This window comes from Hyaena hyaena, unplaced genomic scaffold, assembly GCF_003009895.1.
Source record: "Hyaena hyaena isolate Hyena2069 unplaced genomic scaffold, ASM300989v1 scaffold_208, whole genome shotgun sequence".
NCBI lineage: Eukaryota > Metazoa > Chordata > Mammalia > Carnivora > Hyaenidae > Hyaena > Hyaena hyaena.
In genome coordinates, this window is record NW_024080839.1 from 1,298,476 (window position 1) to 1,320,159 (window position 21,684).

At 49.0% G+C, this 21,684-nt stretch overlaps 1 protein-coding gene across 5 annotated transcripts in view; it reads left to right on the forward strand.

The window, feature by feature from the left end:
* SYNE2 (spectrin repeat containing nuclear envelope protein 2) overlaps positions 1-21,416 on the forward strand; it is a 337,350-nt gene extending 315,934 nt beyond the window's left edge. For 3 of the 5 annotated variants that reach the window (XM_039242123.1, XM_039242124.1, XM_039242125.1), the window contains 16 exons: positions 2,989-3,176; positions 3,700-3,850; positions 4,198-4,437; positions 5,792-5,929; positions 7,191-7,385; positions 9,279-9,561; positions 10,095-10,163; positions 11,117-11,256; positions 13,141-13,255; positions 14,308-14,510; positions 15,554-15,754; positions 16,683-16,811; positions 18,414-18,605; positions 19,380-19,466; positions 20,069-20,118; positions 20,398-21,416. In XM_039242123.1, coding sequence (XP_039098054.1) covers positions 2,989-3,176; positions 3,700-3,850; positions 4,198-4,437; positions 5,792-5,929; positions 7,191-7,385; positions 9,279-9,561; positions 10,095-10,163; positions 11,117-11,256; positions 13,141-13,255; positions 14,308-14,510; positions 15,554-15,754; positions 16,683-16,811; positions 18,414-18,605; positions 19,380-19,466; positions 20,069-20,118; positions 20,398-20,611 — 2,595 coding nt within the window. In that variant the 3' untranslated portion in view covers positions 20,612-21,416. The remainder of the gene's footprint in view (positions 1-2,988; positions 3,177-3,699; positions 3,851-4,197; positions 4,438-5,791; positions 5,930-7,190; positions 7,386-9,278; positions 9,562-10,094; positions 10,164-11,116; positions 11,257-13,140; positions 13,256-14,307; positions 14,511-15,553; positions 15,755-16,682; positions 16,812-18,413; positions 18,606-19,379; positions 19,467-20,068; positions 20,119-20,397) is intronic. The other 2 variants (XM_039242122.1, XM_039242127.1) reach the window with 2 other exon arrangements.
* The last annotated feature ends 268 nt before the right edge of the window (positions 21,417-21,684 follow it).

Below are 21,684 nucleotides of genomic sequence, written 5' to 3' on the forward strand. Positions count from 1 at the left end.
TTTACAAAGTAACTAGTGCATGTTAAAATCTGTAGATCATGCTGTAGTGTTTTAAACATTTGTTTTGGAAATTTTGAAAATTTCCATTTTTTTTTTAACCAAAATGTTGATGGTCTTCTAGAAACTATCATAGAGCTCATTTCTTGCTCCCATTCACCCTATGTATTAATCAGTTTCCTCTAGCCATTTTATTCAATATAAGCTGAAGAAATAAGATAGAGAAACTACAAACAGCCTATTAAGATATGCAGAATTCACATTTATCCGTAGACTAGACCTTTTCAGTAATTTTCAACCAGATCCTATCCACCCCTACCAGCTGAGGTCAGGGGCAGGTACCATTTTTCAATTAAAATTGTCATTATTACTCATATAGGACCAATGTTAGGATTCCTTATGCTTTTAATAAAGTCTAAAGAGACATTTGTCAGTGCCAATAAATTTTAGGAAGCCCCTGACAATTCTGTGAGCCTGTTAGAATTCTTAAAGTTTGAATTCTATTTGAACCTAGTAATTTTTAAAGCTGGTACTTGCATGGACCCTAGGAAGACTTCCACCATTTGTCCTGGACTGCAGAGCTTTAAAAAAAAAAAAAAAAAAAACTCCCTGTACATGTGTCTTCATAGGACACATAGGGTGACAAACTAGAAAATGCATTTTCTTCTTCTCCCTTTTTCAACATTTTATTCATGTATTTATTTATTCTGAGAGAGGGAGAGAATGAGGATCCCAAACAGGCTCCACACTGTTAGTGCAGAGCCCAACACAGGACTTGATCTCAAAAACCGTGGAATCATGACTGAGCCAAAATCAAGAGTTGGATGCTTAACCGACCGAGCTACCCAAGCACCCTCTTCTTTCTTTTTCTTTTTTTTTTTAAGCTTATTTATTTATTTATTTAGTAATCTCTACACCCAACGTGGGACTCAAACTCACGACCCGATACCAAGAGTCACATGCTCCTCCAACTGAGCCAGCCAAGTGCCCCTAGATAACACATTTTCTTAATATAACTCATTGTGCTCATTTTTAATCGGTTGGGATCCTGTTAATGACTGATTTAGGGACGCCTGGGTGGCTTAGCCTGTTGCGCGACCTACTCTTGGTTTCAGTTCAGGTCATGATCCCAGGGTGTCGGATCAAGCCCCACTTCGGGCTCCATGCTAAGCATGGAGCCTGCTTAAGATTCTCTCTCCATCTTCCCCTCTCCCCTGTTTGTGCTCTCTTTCTCCCTCTCTCTCAAATTAAAAAAAAAATTTTTTTAAACTGCTTGATTTAAAATGTGGTTTGAGTGGCGCCTGGGTGGCTCAGTCGATTACGCGTCCGATTTCGGCTCAGGTCATGATCTCACAGTTAATGGGTTCGAGCCCCAGATCAGGCTCTGTGCTGACAGCTAGCTCAGAGCCTGGAGCCTGTTTCAGATTCTGTACCTCCCTCTCTCCCTGACCCTCCCCTGCTCATGCTGTCTGTCTCTCTCTCAGAAATAAATAAAACATTTAAAAAAAATTTTTTTTAAATAAGATAAAAAATGTGGTTTGAGCATTAACATTTTATTCTTTCACATCCACCTGGACAGAGAATTATCAAAATTGTACATTTATCAGAAGAAAAGTAAGAAAATATTAGTCTTATCTAATAGTCATTTCCAAGATTATTAAATATTGAGGTGACCCAGAATGAACTGTATGTTGCCTTTCTGTGGATAGTGGCAGGCAGTTTATAAAATAATCTCTCCTGTTTAACCCAGGGAATTGAAGCTAACAGTGGCTTACTTAGCTTTGTCTTTGCTATTTCTTCATAATGTCATTTGGAGACTTAGATTAGTAGTGTGGTCTGTTTTCACTTACCCACAGAAGTTACATATCCAGAGAAGCCTAATTCATCCAGAATGCAAAATAAGTAGGCTCCCCCTTTCTCCCCCCTCTGGCCTTTTCATGGTTTGCAGTATTCTCTGGATGATACCTGAAAATGCCATGTTTATTCTTGTTCTTTTTTTTTTAAGAGTTGTGGGGTTTTTTTACTTTATTTTTGAGAGAGACAGAGACAGCATGAGCAGGGGAAGGGCAGAGAGTGGGGGTGGGAGGGCAGGTAGAGAATCCGAAGCAGGCTCCACGCCATCAGCACAGAGCCCGATACGGGGCTCAAATTCATGAAACCATGAGACCATGACCTGAGCCGAAACCAAGAGTCAGATGCTTAACGGACTGAGCCACGCTGGCGCCCCAAAGCTGTATTTATTCTTAAAACAGAGTTTTCATTTTTCCCCATAACCATGCACTGTCTCTTCATGAATGTTCTTTTCCGGAATCTGGGAACTGTAGCACTGTTACCATCATAGCAGGATACTCCAGAGAGACCCTGCCCCCTCAGGGGGACCCCATCCGTTGGGGAGGTGGGGTCTCCACTCCCAGACTCTTCCTTTGGGCCGATGGAGCCCTGGGATGGGCTCATGGAGAGGCCATGGACAGCATGCCGCTGAATGCATGAGGCGGTGCGAGTAGGGGGAAGGTGTGAAAATGGCACAAAGGTCTCAGTAGAATCGAGAATTCTATGACCCGTAAAAAGTTAAGAGTTTCTGTTGCTGAAGTTTTAGGTCCTGCTGAAGAGATTCCCAAGGAAGACCTCCCAGGAGCCATGTGTAAATGGGAGGCCCTTGTGGTCAGGTGGTATTGGGTGGACCCCATGCCACCCCAGAGTGTGTGGGGCAGTGGGTTCACAGAAGAGGGTACCCCTGCTCTCCTGCCCCCTCTAGGCAGTTCAGCAAATAAATCCCAGTTGTTGCCAAGGTCGAAGCCTTGTGCCAGGTGCTACAGAACAAGGGCTGTGCAGAGACGAGGGGAACGCAGTCATTGTTACTGATCCCAAGGTGGACATGCACCAGGCCTGTGCCCCCTGGGTGGGAGGGGGTCTGGGGGGAGTGGAGATCCTCTGAGGCCAATCGTCCCAGCGCCACCACCTCAAGGCGTTCTTCCTCCATTACCACCATAGGACCTGCAGCGAGATATCGAACAACACAGTGCAGGGGTGGAATCAGTGTTTAACATCTGCGACGTCCTCCTGCATGACTCCGATGCCTGTGCCAATGAGACCGAGTGTGACTCCATCCAGCAGACCACCAGAAGCCTGGACAGACGCTGGAGGAACATCTGTGCCATGTCGATGGAACGGCGAATGAAGTAAGAAATGAGCTGCCCCTCGGTGTTTTAAATGTGGTCCACCAAACTCACTGCATCCCTCTGATCTCAGTAATAGCTGTGTTCTGTGCACTTCACTTCCACGGCTGTTAGCAGAAAAGGCTCAGTAGGTGCAACCAGTGCTCATGAAATGAATGATTCAAGAAAAATGTAATCAGGGCAATGGCTTTTCCCAGCAATCCCAGGTCTTGAGGTGTAACCGTGGCTGGCCACTGCGCCCCTGTGTCCCTAGCTTCAAAGTGGTGGAGGGAAGCTCTGTCTCCTGCCTGTTAACGCCTGTAAACTTCAGGAGCTCTGAAGGGCAGTCCCAGAAGGAAGGTATCCTGACCAAGAAGGGGCTATTCCTGGTTATTTCTTAGAAGAAGGATATCAGGGTCTCACCCCTAAAGAGTGCCAGCAAGGGGTGTTGGGAAGGGGACCCATCAAGGGAAAGAAAGAAAAAAAAAAATGAAAGCTCACAGTTGAAATGGATGGGTTATATACTGAGCTGCTTTCTTCCTATCAGAATCGAAGAGACGTGGCGCCTGTGGCAGAAATTTCTAGATGATTACTCCCGCTTTGAGGATTGGCTCAAGTCAGCCGAGAGGATAGCAGCCTACCCAAATTCCTCCGAGGTGTTGTACACAAATGCCAAAGAAGAGCTGAAGAGGTTCGAGGTAAGGCCCCCTCCAGCCCACGGCTCCCGAGAACCCAGCGTCTGGGCGGGCCCTGCAGCAGCCCAGGGGACTTCCTTAAGCAGCTGGCTTCCCCCACCTCCGGCCAGGGCGGCCCAGTCCGCAGCCCGCCGGCGGCTGTCAAGACAGCCTTGCCGGACAAGATGCGTGCGGTGAACTTGAGAGGCCGCTCTCTAGTGAGCCTCGGGGCAGGCGATGTAGGCTCTCTGCCGCCAAGTCAGCCCTGGGGGGCCAACCCCCGGAGGCAGGCTGGCCGGGCCGGGGAGCGGGTGTGACGCGCCCCCCCCTCCCCGTGCCTCGGCACTGACGCCACCCTCCGCGTGTCGCAGGCGTTCCAGCGGCAGATCCACGAGCGGCTCACACAGCTGGAGCTCATCAACAAGCAGTACCGGCGGCTGGCCCGGGAGAACCGCACGGACTCGGCCAGCAAGCTGAAGCAGATGGTGCACGAGGGCAACCAGCGCTGGGACAACCTCCAGAAGCGGGTCACGGCCGTCCTGCGGAGACTCAGAGTAACCTTGTCTCCGTCACCCGCCTTACTTGTAGCCTTCCCGGGAGACGCATATGCGGTATTGGGCTTAGAGCCAACCGATGGGTAGATTTCATTTCGGGCCTAAACTCTGAACAGGCTTCCAGTCAGCCTTCCCTTTGCTTTAAGGCAAAGCCGCCAGCATCCGTGTTTTAAAAGAGGTTATTTGCCTGAGGATAGGCTCCGAAGGCAGGGCCTGGTTATGTGATTTGTGGTAACAAGCGTAACGTCTTTCAAATTCTGCAAACCCGGAAGGTCTGCGCTTTGGCTCTCAGACTGCCCAGAGCCTGGGCCGCTGCCATTATCGGGTGTGGCAAAGGTGCCTCTTCTCTGGAAAGAGGCCCACCTTACCCATCTGCCCGTTTTCGTGCGTGCCATTGGTTCTTGTTCTGTGAGAGAGGCAGACAGAGCCCGCTCTGCATTGTGGAGCTCGGCGATGGTGATTAGCCTCTGAATTTCAGAGCACACTGACCTAACTTCAAAGGTTGGGTTGGATTTTTCAATCTAGTAGACGTTCACCTGAGATTTCTGTAACGCGGAAGATCTGGAATGTTACCGTTCATGAGTCTAGTTGCAAACTGACCTGACCGGTGTGGTCTGTGGCTGCAGGAAGTAATTTTAACCCCTGCTTCTGTTCTCAGGGCAGAACATTCTTGAAATCATTTGAAGATGAGAATCTGGTTTTTTTGTTATTTTTAAACCCTCAAGAAGAAGTGGGCTAGCTCTTCAGACAACCCCCATGCATTAATTTCCTTATCCCCTACTGATGGGACTGTGACCGGTCATTTGGCACCAAATGCTGTGTTTAAGAATCAGCTGCCCATCTGTAAGGTGGTAACCCAAGAGGCATCCTTAATTGGAGGCGATAAGTCTGGGTCTTCTTTCTCTGAGGGAACACACATTTCAGGATTGCCTCAGTGAGAGCAGATGGGGCACTAGGCCAGGCTCAACCCTGAGATCTATACCTTTTCCATCTTGAAGCTACTAAATCTTTCTGTTAAGCAAAAGCTTCAACACAAGGCTAACAAGTAAAAACAGGCAAGGTGCCTAGCCTAGACTTTGAGGGAGTTCCTCAAAGGGCAGGTTGGGAAAATCACTGACTCAGAGAATTACAGAATCGCTGAAAGGACCTTAATCATCCTAGTGCACAGTCCCACATCCTAACTTGTCTAAGGAGACATGAAGACTGAGAAGTTGGGGCACTTGTTTGTAATCACACAGCCAGGACCAGAGCCCGGGCTCCAGACCTGCCCCCTCCCCCCCTCCCCCAGCCCCCTGATGCCCTGTGGGTCTCCTGCGGTACCCTTTCCTCTTGGCCAAAAGTCACCTTGCTGTCTCCCTGAACTCTCTTCTGCCATCAACACAAACACAAGATTTACTTCCCCTTTTCACAGCATTTCACCAACCAAAGGGAAGAATTCGAGGGGACCAGGGAGAGCATTCTAGTGTGGCTCACAGAGATGGACCTGCAGCTGACCAACGTGGAGCACTTCTCAGAGAGCGACGCCGACGACAAGATGCGCCAGCTGAATGTAAGGCCTGCTTCCTTGGCTCCTCAGAAGAATGCACTTTTGCACCGGAGAGCTGGCCAAACGCAAACTTCACCTGATACCCTGAGAGCAGATTCCAGAATTGTTAAAGCAGCCAGGCTACACCCACCTGTGTCCTGCAGGGTTATCACGAGCAAGAATACTGTTCCTTACAGTCGAGGGGTCACTGGAACAAGGCTCTTTATCCTTTGTCATTTATAATCATCCATGGAGTTCCAAACAGAACTTCATAAGGTGCCCTTTACCCAGCTCTCAAGTCTGAGTGCAACATGCGGGGTGTGACAGGAAGAAAATCTGTGTCAAGAATGAGGCCAAGAACAGATCTCTTCTGCTCTCCCAAATGGGTGAATTTCACTTTAATTTCACTATAATTCCCTCCTTGGCTTTTTTTTTTTAATATTTTTAAAATATCTTTTTAATATTTATTCTGAGAGAGAGAGACAGCATGAGCAGGCGAGGGTCAGAGAGAGAGGGAGATACCGAATCTGAAACAGGGTCCAGACTCTGAGCTGGCTGTCAGCACAGAGCCCAAAGCAGGACTTGAACCCACAAACCGTGAGATCATGACCTGAGCCGAAGTCGGACGCTTAACCGACTGAGCCACCCAGGCGCCCCCCTCCTTGGCTTTTAAAAGAAGTTGAAAAATAGAAATTTGCCTTCCCTGGTATAACACCATCAGCGAGATGACTACTGTCAGCAGAAGCAAATGCCGGTGGGTGGTTTATTTGGGGAAATTTCGTTTTCACCCAGTGTTAATAAGACAGGTTTTCTCCCTCACATCCAATAGCAGTAGATGTCTGTCCCTGCCAAACTTTTAGGATTGTTTTAATTGGATAAGCCCATGTCCAGAAGGGAGAGGGGAAAAAAATATGTACAGTCGTTTTATTATTATTATTTTTTAAATGTTTTTATTTTTGAGAGAGAGTGCATGAAGGGAAGGAGGAGAGACGGGGGGGGGGGGGGGGGGACAAAGGATCCAAAGCAGGCTCCTGGCTCTGTGCTGACAGCAAACAGTGCAGTACGGAGCTCGAACCCACAGCCCGCCACATCATGACCTGAGCCGAAGTCGGACACTCAACTGACCCAGGCGCCCCTACAGTCATTTAAAATTATTAAGCCTTTATTGTCGCTTTGTTAAAAATCGACGAAGCTAGAGCCCCAGGTGAAGGAACAGCAGACATTGTCTGGATCCCCAGGGAAACTTTCCTTCTTGGAAATCCTTTCTTTCTCCTATTCTAACTAGGGCTTCCAGCAGGAAATTACACTAAACACCAACAAGATAGATCAGCTCATTGTGTTCGGGGAGCAGCTGATTCAGAAGAGCGAGCCCCTGGACGCCGTGCTGATCGAGGACGAGCTGGAGGAGCTGCACCGCTACTGCCAGGAGGTCTTCGGCCGAGTCTCACGGTTCCACCGCAGGCTCACCTCCCGCGCGCCGGTAAGGGGAGCGCCTCGCTCGCGCGGACGGCCTCCAGGCCACCCAACCTTGACGTTTCACCGAATGGGCTACTCAAACTTGACCGAATTTTTACAGAACTAGAAACCTATGTCATGGTCAACTGTGATGTATTTTGTGGTGAAAAGGAAAGCAGAACAGTTTTATTTCTGCTTTTATTACTGCAGAGTCACACTTACTTGGAGACTCCCATTACCCGATGGAAGGGATGGCATTTCTGAAAGTTCTTGCTCCCCTCACCTGCGCTTTCCCAACATGTGTCTGCATCCTAGGATATGCTGATAGGCGTTCTGGTTTTGCTTACAGCACTAACTTGGGAATGTGTTGGCCTTTTCCTCACAGTGTCTGGGAGTTAAAAAAATTTTTTTGACATTTTATTTCTTTTTGAGACAGAGAGAGAGAGATTGAGTGTGAGTGGGGGAAGGGCAGAGAAGAGAGGAAAACATAGAATCCGAAGCAGGCTCCAGGCTCTGAGCTGTCAGCACAGAGCCCGATGTGGGGCTCGAACTCACTGTGTGAGATCATGACTTGAGCTGAAGTCAGATGCTCAACGGACTGAGCTACCCAGATGCCCCAGTATCGGGAGCTTTGAATATCTGTGCCTTTCTGGTGCTTTGTTCTCAAATTTGAATTTTTTTTTTTAATTTATTTATTTATTTTGAGAGAGAGAGTATGCACATGAGTGGGGGGAAAGGCACGGGGGCGGGGGGGAGAGAGAAAATCCCAAGCAGGCCCCACACTATCAGCACAGAGCCCGACATAGGGCTTGAACTCACAAACCACAAGATCATGACCTGAGCCCAGATCAAGAGTTGGATGCTTAGCCGATTGAACCAGCCAGGCACCCCAGTTCTCACCTGTGAAATGACAAAAGCACCTGTTTTCCAAAGTAACGGTGAAGGTTTCCTTGACATAGGGACCTTCTGGGAAGTTGAGGTGGAATTCAGGCTGCTCTTCAAAGTTCATTGCCTTTGTGTGCCAGAAGCTTTAATGATAACTATATTGAGCAACATGACTGGCCACTTTTTCCTTTTTTGTGTCTCCAACTGGCTAACTTGATAGTTATTTCCTCATCAGACATAGCCTAAAAAAATCACCATACGGTTCCCTCATCTCTAGATAGAGCAGTTTATAGGTGTTTTTCTTCGATCAAGGCATTACAACCTAGGAAGAAAAAGGTTCTGTATCCTGAGCAATAAGATTGAGGGATAAGAAAGAACCTGGTACGTATGGTCATGAAGTTGTGAATCTTAGCCCAAATAGTCTTAATGGCCTTTGAATGTTGTTTTTTAATTTAAATTTTCTGATTGGTGGAGAAACCTGCCATTAACCACTAATAAAACGTTGGCCTCCATATTCTTCTAGGTAAAGCTATTTAACTTACACCATCAAATGTCAGGTTTCTCCTAGGAAAGAAGCTGGCTTTGCAGAAAATATGGATTCTAAGCCCCACACTGGAGCATCTAAATTAGAATAATCACAAACGGGCCCTGGGAACCTGATTCTTATTTAAAAAAATTTTTTGTTTTAAGTTTACTTATTTTGAGAGAGAGCCAGCCAGGGAAGGGGCAGAAAGAGAGAGAGCGAGAAAGAGGGAGAGAGAATCCCAAGCAGGCTCCGTGCTACCGGTGCAGAGCCTGACGCGGGGCTCAATCTCACAAACCATGAGATCCTGACCTGAGCCAAAGTGAAGAATCAGACGCTTGAATGCCTGAGCCATCCTGGTGCCCCAATCCTGATTCTTTTCTCATGCTGCCATAGAAATGTGGAGAGTGGCCATTTTCAGGACCTACCAGACAGGTAGACCCCCCGTGTACCCCACAACCACAAGCCTATAATTTGGTTCATTCTGAAAACTGGACATCCCCACTTCAGGGCTTGGAAGATGAAAAGGAGGCCTCCGAGAATGAAACAGACATGGAGGACCCCAGAGAACTCCAGGCTGACTCTTGGCGAAAAAGGAGAGAGAGCGAGGAGCCCTCTTCCCCTCAGTCCCTTTGTCATCTGGTGCCCCCAGCGCCAGGGCCCGAGCGGTCTGGCTGTGAGACCCCCGTTAGCGTGGACTCCATCCCTCTGGAGTGGGATCACACAGGTGACGTGGGGGGCTCCTCCTCTCACGAAGATGATGAGGAAGGCCCCTACTACAGTGCGCTGTCAGGTAACGACCCATGTTTCCAGAGCCCTTGACATTGACCCACTTGGTTATGTTTTTAGCACCGTAGCAACACGGCCATCTCTGGATGACCGAGAGTCCAGCTCATGGCTGCCCCAGACCTCTATGGCTTCTTGTGTGCTGTCCTGCCCACTTTGACTTCCCAGAGAGTGGCTCGCTCCTATCCCAGGGGAATGAAAGGGAACAAGGAACAAAATTCACCTGGGGATCTTAAGGCTGTTCCCTGATGGCTCTGGCTGTCTGGGACGCTCATCAGTGACCTTTCCAATTGAGTTCTTCAGAGTATCAGTAGATTGTCTGCATTCTTTCTGTGGACCCCCACCCCCCCACTACTGCTTCAGAGAGTCAAGAGTTGGCTGAAAAATATCCTTTTGGTTTTCTAAACCTTTTTAATAAAACAGCTCAAAGGTCATTACTTTTCTCCTCCTAGCTGACGATGTTTCTACTGTTTTAACTTAATACATGGGCATTCATCTACAGATGCCTGCAGCGAGGACAATGACATTATTCTTTTTCAGATATAGAAATCCCTGAAAGTCCTGAGGCCTATCTTAAAATGACCACAAAAACTTTGAAAGCGTCTTCTGGTAGGCCCCTGACCGTGCATGTGTCTCAACATGGCAGCCTCTTGTGGCGCTAAACACTGCATCCTAAACCTCGCTCCCATGTGTCATGTCTGACCTCTGCCTTCTGTGGACACCATGCGCCTCGGTCCTTGCGTCATGGTGTATTTACACTGCCATACTCACACGTACCTGCGTGCTCCTTACAGAACCCCGTCCGGACAGGAGCAGTCTCCACGCTATCCCTCTCCTCTCCCTCGGGCCTGTGCAGAAGGGAATTTTTCATGGTGTCTGTTAAAATTTTTATCCCCCCCCCCCCCCCCACCCACCCAACCCGCCATCTAACTGAAGTTCTTTGGCGTAGGCCAAGCTTTCTCCATGGTGACTTGGTTTGGAACGCCTTCCTGCCTTGCTTATGGTATTTCCTGGGAAGAGGATGGGTGGGTAGGAGCAAAGGTATGGCTGCATCTGCCACAGGAGGAGAAACCTTCCTTTCCTCGACTTGCAGCTCTAACCCATGTTCCCTGCCCCGTCGCCACGTGCAGTGGTGGGGTAGAGCCGCGAGCGGCCCTCTGGTCCCCAGGTCCATCCTGATATCTGCTCTCCCCCACTCCTGAGAGGCCTTCAGTCCTTCTGCCCATCACCCCACGCCCCGACCTGGCCTTGCTGCTACTGTCCTCACCACCAGATGCTCCGGCTCCAAATCACTACTCATCCTGCAAAAAAATCTGTTCATTTTGCTCCATCGTGAACCCATCTAGTGAAGGCACAGTGCTGCTCAGTTGCATGCCTGTCATTTCATTCCCTTCTGGGACATACTGACATTTTGCAAACGTGCATGCTTTGCAAGGAAAGCTGCGAAACTCATATTATACTATAACGTGATGCCATGTTACCCGTGACCTTTTTTTTGTGGAACTAAGTATGAATCCTTCGGTTAGAGAGAATAGACGGTCACTTGCTGTGTTTCGTTTCAGGGAAATCCATTTCTGAGGACCACTCGTGGCGTGTTCCTGACAGCCCTTCCTGTCCCAAGCATCGCTACAAACCAATGGGAAGTGATAGGAGCGTACAGCCCATCCCCTCAGATTCCAGCACCCCCTATAAACCGGCCTATGTAAGTCTTGACTGCATGGAGAATATAACCCAAGTGCATGACGAGTAGCTGAAATTTTTGAGAGAGAGAGAGGCTTTGGTGTATGCTGCATGTGCTCACTTTCCAGGCAGATTTTGAGCTGGTTTTCCCATGGTGACAGTATCTCTGCTGAGCCGTCCGTAGGTCTCTAGAACCCTGGCAAAACACACTGGAGTTGAAGACCGATTTCTGGCCAAGGATGACCTATACGAACCTGATGCAGCAGTGATTGTTACTGTTGAGTCAGTCATCCGTGCAAGTAATGGAGATGCCAAGTACTGGCTCTCCCGAGCTCCCAAACTGTGTTCTAGTTACGTCTTGACTACATATCCTAATCAGAACATTGTGACGTCACGTTCAGGAAGATTTGACCACGTGCAGTGGTAGACACAGGCTGCTTCCTGACCCCACCAATAAACTGCTCTGGGGCCACAGCACTTGGCCTTCTGTAAGCTTTCCTCACCTGACGATAAGCCTACTTTACATAATTGTTCGTATTGACTTGTAAGAAGGTATAAAGAAGGCCCTCAGAGTGGTCACTGTTACTGTTATTACTCTTTACTACCGCATGTGGTTTGTTGTTGTCGATGTAACAGTGACTGTTCCTTCTTTGTTATGGGTTCCTCAGGCAACGTGAGTCCTTGGCATGCTCTGGCTATGCAGCTGTTGAGAGCAGCCAGTCTAGGATTTAATGTTGGCTTAGATCATCCTCAGTACGGAGAACTAGTGAGGAGCGAGTTGAAATTAAGATGTCTCTGTGCACTTTTCATAATCCTCTTTTAGAGAAACCAGAAGCAGTGGTGGGCATCGTTGGACTAGTCCTCAAAGTGCCCGCTGTGTCTAAGAACGGATGGTGCTAGATAATTGGAGAAGCTTCTGCCTGTATAGGGTCAGGCCCAAGTCATTCGATAGTGGGCTGCCATGCCCAGCTCAGCAGCTCTTCCTCTTGCTTTGCAAGCAGCTGGCAGTTTCAGTCCGCCCCTCTGTGATGCGGAATAAGGCCTGACAGCCAGCAGGAGAGGGACCCCAGCACTTTGCCTTTGCCGGGCACCCAGGGCCACACAGTTTGGCCTCCCCCTAGTATTGATGCTTGCGTTTTAACCCGCTGGCCAGTTTCAAAAGCTCCACCCTTTTCTGTGTGTCTGAAACCAGGCATGTCGCCAGAAATCTGAAGGCGGCGGGGGGAGGGGGAGTATTTTTTTCATTCCACACAAGTAGGCCATCTGGACACAAACCAAAAAAAGCATGGCTTTTCTGAAAAGGATACCTTTATTTTTGGAAAGGCCTGAGATAATAGCCCAGTCAGCTCCACACTAACAGAAGAGTCAATATGTGCAGGGAAAGATAAATGCTTGGTCATGAATGACCCCTGGAGGCCGATGTGCCCTCAGATTATCTTGGGGATAATCTGCCAACCAGCCCCACAGAGTGATGAGGGGGGATGGCTCCATTTTGCAGAACACTCTGCAAGAGTGAAAGTGTGCGCACATTAACAGCCTGGTAGCTCAATGGTGATTTTTAACTTTTCTTGGCAGGTTTCTTTTGAGGAGTGTTAGGAGGCCCTGAATTAGGCCACTTGATTTCCAATACTGACCTTCCCCTGCTCCCCCGCAACCCATCTTGGGCCTTACTAAGACTTTATTTCTGCCATTAGCTCTGCTTGCTTATAAATCCACCTAATACACTAAAGAATCTCCATATTACTATTATAATCATTATATATTAAAAATTATTAATAATGTAGTATTAACATTAGAAGGAAAGGGAGCCCATATCTTCATTTCCTACCTGTTGCAATGAATCAAGATACTCTTCATACAGCCTTTGAAATTTATCAGTGGTAACGTAAAAATCGGTTCATTCCAGGTAAAGCTGCTGCTATCCCCGGGCACTGATGGTGGCAAAGAAAGCGCCAGAGTCTTGAACAGCAGCTCACAGCAGGAAGATGAGGGACTGACTGCTCTCACCAGGCAACACTCAGGTACAGATAAATTAGGCAGTTGTCAGGACCAGTCAAGTCTGTATTTTGGGTTAGTTGAACATTTAAGTCATTGCTCGACAGAAGATTAATTAAGAATTGACCAACTACACTCCACCAAAACTGCTAAACAGCCTACGGCAGCCACTGTTATTTTAGAATCTGCTGACTTGTAGGGCACCTAGCCAGCTCAGTTAGCAGAGCATGCGATTCTTGATCCTGGGGTTGCAAGTTCGAGCCCCACGTTGGGTAAAGAGATTACTTTAAAAAAAATTTTTGTAATTTTTTAAATCGGCTGACTTGTATTCATGAACAAATTCCTAGGCTTTTTATTTTCAAAACTATTCTTTTTTTTAATGTTTGTTTACTTTTGAGAGTGAGGGGGAGGGGCAGAAAGCGAGGGAGACACAGAATCAGATGCAGGCTCCAGGCTCCAAACTCTCAGCATAGAGCCTGATACGGGGCTCAAACCCACAAACTGCAAGACCTGAGCTGAAGTCGGATGTTCAACTGACGGAGCCTCCCAGGCGCCCTTCAGAACTATTTTTTAAATATTGACCAAATGAGCCTCACATGAAGTACTGTTTTAATGATTCTACTTGTATATCAGTAGCATCAGACATGAAGACAGACATGAAGATCAGACATGAAGAGGATGACGAAAGAGCCGTCAGGTGTCTCCTCATGAGACCAGTTCAATGATCATAAAAGTAGTGATTCAACTAAGCCAAAAGGTGAACTGATAGAATTGACCTGATCATTCGTGAACCCGAAGAGAAGGCACCTAAAAACAGCTTAAACTGAAATGCTGAGCATTGGAACTGCAGTGCATGTTGGCACCGTGTCGGGTCTCATAGCCCACTCCCCACCTCATCCCAGCCTTTATGGGAGGGTGGCGGCACTGGCCTTGAACCACAGGAAGGGGGAAGCGATGACTCCAAAAGCCCAGCAGCCTGCAAGGAGCATCCCCATTCAGGTTTCTTCACCCTGACCCTGGACTAGTTGGAGACTGGTTGGCGCTACTGCTGCTTTTTACCGGCGACTTTGTATTCCAGGTGCCTTTGACAGATGGGAGCTGATTCAAGCACAAGAACTTCACAATCAACTCAGAATAAAACAAAACTTGCAACAGCTCAACTCCAAGATCAGCGACATCACCACTTGGCTGAAAAAAACGGAAGCAGAGCTGGAGACGTTAATGACAGCAGACCCTCCCTCGGGTCTCCACGAAATGGAACTCAGAGTGAAGCAGCTCAAGGTGAGGGGGAGGTCTGGGGGGAAGAGGGACCCAGAACGTGCATGTGGACGCTTGAGTTGCAGGACCAGCAGATCACAGCTGTCAGCGGTATAGGTGGCAGGCTGCAAGCAAGTATAGCCGTCAGTCTGTCCCAATCCACTTCTGTAATGGGTAAGGATGCAGATGTAGATTTTTGTTTTCAGGCAGAAGAGCATCGGCTCCTGATTCCCAAAAGCTCCAAGTGGCTCTGGGGAGGTGTGGCTCCGACCCCCTGTGCTGGAGAGAGCTGACTTCAGAGACCCTTCTAGACTCTTAAGAAGGTCCTGGGGGCCACCACCAGGCAGCCTAAAAACACCCTTCCAAACTTGTGCAGTCCAGGCTGGTGGGGGAGCATTGAGAATGGAGTTGGGGGGAGGATCAGCTCACCTGCTGATGAATTCTGTGGCCTGATGTGGTCACTCTGTTACACAGTTAGAACTTGTCACCCACATAGCCAGCCATTGCCTCACTAGAACTAGCCAGGGAGCAGGGGCGGGGCAGGTGAGCCCTACACTTTGCAGGGGAGGTGAGGGGGGCACCTGAGCCTGAGCCTGAGCTCCTAAGACTACCCAGGACAGGGGTTTGGGGTATCCAGGCAGTCTTCACATTGGTATTATTATTTTCCTTTGTGCATCAGTATATCTAGGATCACTATTTACCCCAAGGAATAATACTTCTGTGATATCTAAGGTTCATGCAGGATCACGCCATGTACTTTATCTGAAAGACTTCTAATCTGGTCCCGAAATAAGCCAGCCGGGACTCGGCGGGCTCCATTCGTGCCTGTGGCTGAGTTGACCTGCCAGGAGCCAGGCCTCTGCTCCCGGCCTGGCCAGCCCAGGTCACTGACCTCGTGAGGCAGTTCCTCACCTGACATCGCCCAGCCAGTTGTAGGCAAGTTCGCTCTTGCTTCTGCAGCCACAGCTTAGAGAGGCGTTTGGCAGATCCGTTCCCCGCTGAGGTTCAAATGAACCCCACACCGCTATTTTCAGAACGCCTAACCCAATCTTTTCCCTCTGCGGTAGGAAATCCTAAAAGCCTTTGACACCTACAAGGCCCTGGTGGTCTCTGTCAACATGAGCAGCAAGGAGTTTCTGCAGACTGAGAGCGCGGAGTCCAAAGAGCTCCAGGGTCGAGTCGGCCAGCTGGCACTGCACTGGGACGCGGCACGGGGCGCGGCGGAGAGATGGAGAGAGAGCTTGCGGAGGGCCCTCGTGCAGTGCCAGGTACACCGGCCCCCAGCGCCCGGTCCCGGGTGCAGCCCGGCCCACGTGGGGGGGAGAGGCAGATATTTTTATCCTAGTCAGGCTGCTTTGGCACACAAATACAGCTTGTGTTAAGAGACATGTGCTTTATCGTTCGTTTCCAAGAGGCTCAGCTGCTGTCCCAGCGACACGCCGCCCGGCCTCTGTCTCCTGCTCAGCCGCCCCAGCCCATTCCTAGCGTCAGAGTTCCGGCGAGCGTTCCAGTCAGTCAGAAACGCCACCCCACGCTGCCCCATCTCTGTCATTTTGCCAGGACCACCGTACGGATCGCAGAGCGATGGAGAGACCTGGCCCAGGACCGGGAGTGCTTTAACCCAACCCTAGAGCTTTAGTGGCTGTGTGACTTTGGGCACATCACTGTGCCTGCTAGACCTCTGTTTTCTCATCTGAAAACTGGGAATCATTTTAGTCCCTACCTCACGAGCTAATGTCAGCCTAGCACTTGACACAGGGTAAATGCTCATCCCGTGTTAGCTCTGACCCTGCGTCCAGGAACACGAGCCCCCTAGCAAGACCCCGTGCCCGTGTGTCCCTGGGCTGTGGCCCGTCCTGTTGGGGTGTCTCCCTTTGCCGTGGAGTGGTTTGCGTGGTCTTTGTGTGTCATAGCAGGGGTGGCATGGTGAAGGCCGGCCTGTCTGCTGCCACTTGTCTCTCGACGACCCGCACCACGCCTCCCGGGACTGTGCCAACTGCAACCTCTTTCCTGTTCTCCCTTTTCCTTGTCTGGGGGCCCTGGCGTTTAGTTAAAATCTGGCCCTTTTATTCATCGGACAAAGAGAAGAGCAAACACTCTGAAGGCCTAACACAGCAAGCTGCTTCTCGGCACACCTGCCTTTAGAGAAAAGGCAATACTGTGACACGTTGTGTGTGTGTGTGTGTGTTTTTAAAGGACTTCCACCAGTTGAGTCAAGATCTGCTACTGTGGTTAGCGAGTGCCGAGAGCCGGAGGCAGAAAGCGCGCGTCACGGACCCAGAGGCAGACCCCCAGATGCTCCTGGAGTGTCAGGAAGAACTGATGGTAAGTTTCTTCCTAGGGTCCTGCACTGCCGCTGGCCTCTGGTGGGTGGGACTCAGGGAGCCGCCCCTCCTGTTCCTGGGAACAACACCAGTGTGGCGTTTTGCTCTCCTGTTCCAGTCGCTAGCTACTACTGCGCATCCCTTCATAGTCATTCTGAAGCAGGACGACTTGCAGGGATGAAGGCCCAGGGCTAAAAGCAGGAAATCTTTAAGACTCTCAGGAGCTGGGGACATAGGCGTTTAGCAATATCCTGAGAAACGTAAGGCCATTTGATTAGAAGTATTTTCTCCTTTGTGAATAGGACTCACCTGGGCAGAAATATGCTCAGTTACACCACAGACACAGCGAGTTGTAAGAGTTTTCTAAATCTACTATTGAAAAGTCATTTTTTGAAGGATAGTTGTGTTTTAATACATTTATTTCACTAACCAGGTGACATTCTTATCCATAAATTTGTAGGTGGTTCAATTATAATGAGTTTAAATTTAAAGTACTGGTCATTATTTTAAAAATATTTGGGGGGGGTGGCGGCGCACAGGTGGCTCAGTTGGTTAAGCATCCAACTTCAGCTCAGGTCATGATCTCACATTCGTGAATTCGAGCCCCATGCCAGGCTCTGTGCTGACAACTCAGAGCCTGGAACCTGCTTCAGATTCTGTGTCTCTTTCTCGCTCTGTCTCCCCCTCCCCCACTCACACACTCTCTCAAAAATAAACATTTAAAAAATTTTTTTAACTTTTTTTTTTTTAAATGTTTACTTAGAAAGGGAGAAAGAGAGGAAGAGAGAGAATCCCAAGGAGGCTCTGCACCCAAGGAGGCAGAGCTCAATGCAGGGCTCAGTCCCATGAACCATGAGATCATGACCTGAGATGAAATCAAGAGTTGGACACTCAACTGACTGAGCCACCCAGGCACCTCTTAAAAATAAGAGTACCTGGGTGGCTCCATCGGTTAAGTGTCCGACTTCAGCTCAGGTCTTGATCCCACAGTTTGTGGGTTCGAGTTCCATGTCAGGCTCTGTGCTGGCAGCTCAGAACCTGGAGCTTGAATTCTCTCTCTCTGCCCATCCCCCACTCGCGCATGCGAGTCTGATGGCCACTAGCCACAGGTGGCTCTTAAGCAGCTGAAATGTGGCTATTGTGACAGAGACTGAATTGTAATTTTAAATAGCCCAATGTTGTGTGGCGGCTACCAAAAGGGACAGCAAGCAAGGTAATCAGTAATACAGGCTGATTTGCCAAACACGGGCCTCTGTTCCTAAACAGTATGCCTAAGCTGCTGTTTCTCCACTTACCCAATTTAGATTTTTCCTTGACTTTGCTACTGCGGTGGACAAAGGTCTAGTCTTCCCCTCGCTGCTTTCCTCCAACTCCTCCAGCATCAAGTTGTCTCCAGAAAGAAAAGGAATGGAAAATAGGGGCAGGGTGTCACCTACTTGCTGCCCAAATGATGCTAGGCATGAGGGCACACACAGATACATATAACTGGTAGAATGTTCTGGAGTTGACCACCACCCATCATTCATCCCGGAACTGTCCTGGCATAAAGAAAATCCCATCTGGCCACAGTGGCCAGGCGTTTCACATACTTTTTTATTCTTAGCAACTGAAAACGGAGCTCGTGGAACGTGAACCTCAAGTAAACACCTTACAAGAGATTTCAAACAGCCTTCTTATTAAGGGGCATGGCGAAGACTATATTGAGGCTGAAGAGAAGGTACACGTTATTGAGAAGAAACTCAAACAGTTACTTGAGCAAGTGTCTCAAGACTTAATGTCCTTGCAGGGAAGCCAGGTGAGTCCACTTGTGGCTTTTAAATACACATTGTATCAGATGCAAACAAGAAAGTGGTATATGGTGGCCTCGCTGTGGGAGGGAGGCTGTAAGCAGGCCATCTGCGTGGAGCCTCGAGTCCCGCCCCTTCCTACCTGGGTGGCTTTAGAAAGTTAGGCAAGCTCTTTGTCCTCTTGTTTGCAAGAGGGAGATAACAATGTGTGCCTCAGGCTGGCACATGAAAACAAGTCTGATCCCTCTATCATTTCTGTCTTGCCTTCATGTGGAACAGACTTGAGAGTCTTCCTTCACTGTCCTGGGCTCTCTCTTCTGACCACTCTCTCATTTTTCCACTTTCTTCTCTTTCAAATGTGATCCAACTCAGAATGAGTGGATACCCAGACGATGGCCTCACCACACTTAAGGGAGGCCTGTCCCCTCCATTCTAGAGGGACATTTCCACCTGTGCAGCCAACGCTATATTGTGTTGATGGCCATGCGATCGCTTCGGCACAGCTGGCATGCTCACTGTCAACTGATTCTGTCCCCCTAGATGCAGCTAAACTCGGTCTCCCCTGTGTATGCTATGAGTTTTTAATGCTGCGGTTGGTCTTGCCTTGTTTACATTCTTTTCTGTCTGGAAAAGTCTGTTAAAGATTTCTGGAAGAGGGAGCTCTTTCAGCGGGGGAAGGGAGGAGCAGAGCAGTGAAGCTGCATGAAGCACATTTGTGTGCTCTGGGGACTATTCAGAACCCTCTGTTTCCCTGAACTGAACCCTTGGGGTATGGATTTCAGAACCCAGACCCATCTCTGCCCAGCATGGACGAGGTAGACTCTGGAGACCAGCCTCCAGCAGCGCCTGCACCAGCTCCCCAAGCCAAGGTGAGAGCCCCTTTCTGCCACAAGAAAAACGCTGGTTATTTTTCAGAGTTACTGAGAGGACAGGGAGGCGCCTGAGTGGCTCAGTCAGTTAAGCGACTGACTTCGGCTCAGGTCATGATCTCACGGTTCGTGAGTTCGAGCCCCACATCGGGCTTTGTGCTTACAGCTCAGAGCGTGGAGCCTGCTTCAGACTCTGTGTCTCCCTTTCTCTCTGTTCCTCCTGCATTCATGCTCTGTCTCTCAAAAATAAATAAAAACATTAAAAAAAAAAAAAAAACTACAGAGAAGATAGGAACTAGAGACTCCAAGGCCCCATGTAGGCTGTGAATGATGGGACCCCTTCTGGGGTTATTGAAGTGAGTGCCTTCCCAATCTCTTCCCCATTAACAGCAGATCAACAAACTAGAATGCGAAACTCTTGTGAGCTTAACAAAGCCAATGATTTCTTACCGCATGGAGTAGAATCCCGAATGTATTTGCCTGGTCTCAAAAGCTTGGCAGGAAGATGAGCTCAGGAAGGTGTATAATTTAAAAAGGAAGGAGGTTTTATCATGGACAGGACTAAACAATCTTCAGTTTCTAACAGGGTTGTTTTTATCCAGCAGCTCGGAGCAGAGAGAATGACGAAAGACCAGAACACGGCGGACAGCAGGTAGGGGGAATTGAGTCCTCTGCTACACACGCACGCACGCACGCACGCACGCACGCACACGCTGCTCACCCGTCTTGCCAAAGCCATGCTTGAGGTCTTTGTAAGAACCCAAGTGACTTGTTTTCTTAGGCTGGAAAAAGGGCTGGGCTGCCTTTCCAGAACTGAACCTCAGTTTTAATCATCTCAGGCCCCGGGTGTGTCCTTCGCGAGCAGGGGTCAGATGACTCAGGGGGCGTGGCCTCTGGAGCCCCGTGCTCACCGCTTCTGTCTTGTCGGCAGGGTGCCCGGGCCGGGCAGCTCGCGGCCACGGCGCTCCTTCCTGTCGCGGGTGATCCGGGCGGCGCTGCCCCTGCAGCTGCTGCTGCTGCTGCTGCTGCTCCTGGCCTGCCTGCTGCCCGCCTCGGAAGACGACTACAGCTGCACGCAGGCCAACAACTTCGCCAGGTCCTTCTACCCCATGCTGCGGTACACCAACGGGCCGCCTCCCACCTAGAGGCCCCGCCCAGCTTCGCGGGCGCCTCGCTCCAGGCGCATCGGCAGTGAGTGAGTGACCCTCCGGGGCCTTACTGTGGACACCCCCCTCCAGGCTGGCTGGAGAGGGCTTCCCAGTGGCATTCCTCCCCGGGGGCAGGGAGCCCGGGCAGCAGGCGCCTCAGGCAGTTTGACGGCTAAATTGATCGGTCTGGGATCTCTGAAAACTGCAGTTTCCTGAAGAGCCGAGATTCCGATTTATTTGGAAAAACGACCTTAAAATGTAGCTACTGTGCTCAGCGAACAGTAGCGTTCACCCCATCTTTCCGAAACAGGCTTAGAAGTGGTTCGGAAACTCACCCACACCCTTAGCTGATTGACTGAAACAATCCTATTCAGGAGGTTTAGAATTAATTTTACTCCAATCAGCTAGCAATCTTGAGCTACACGTGATAAACCAAAACATTCTGTTCTGTACTTAGGTCTGCTCTTTTATATTGCTTTAAATTTTTAAAGAAATTATATTGCATGGATGTGGTTATTTGTGCATATTTTTTAACAATGCTGGATCTGTATGAATAATGTAAACTTTGATTTTTTTAAAAAAATCAGATTTTAGCTGGAGCTTTTGACTAATGTACAGTAAATGCCAAGCTACTTGATAGGATGTTTTTGTAAGTTAATTTTATAAGACTTTTCACATTTAAAGTGATGCTTCAGGTATTGTTTAGCTGTTTGGCCATGGGGGGAGGGAGGTTGCTCCAGAAACTTGAAGCGGTTTGTGGTATGTCCAACTCAAATGTTTCTCATTAAAACAAATACTCATACTTTTGTTGCACTGGATTATGTTACAAATTAAGTGTTATGCGTAACCTTACATAGCACAAAAATTAATTGCCGGGGAGGGAGTGGTGCGCCCGACTTCAGCTCAGGTCTTCATCTCAGGATTTGTGGGTTCGAGCCCCAACAGCAGGTGCTCTGCTGCCAGCCCATAGCCCACTTTGGATCCTCTGTCCCCCTCTCTCTGCCTCTCTCAAAATAAATGTTTCATTTTTAATTTTTTTTAATGTCTGTTTGAGAGCCAGAGCCAGAGAG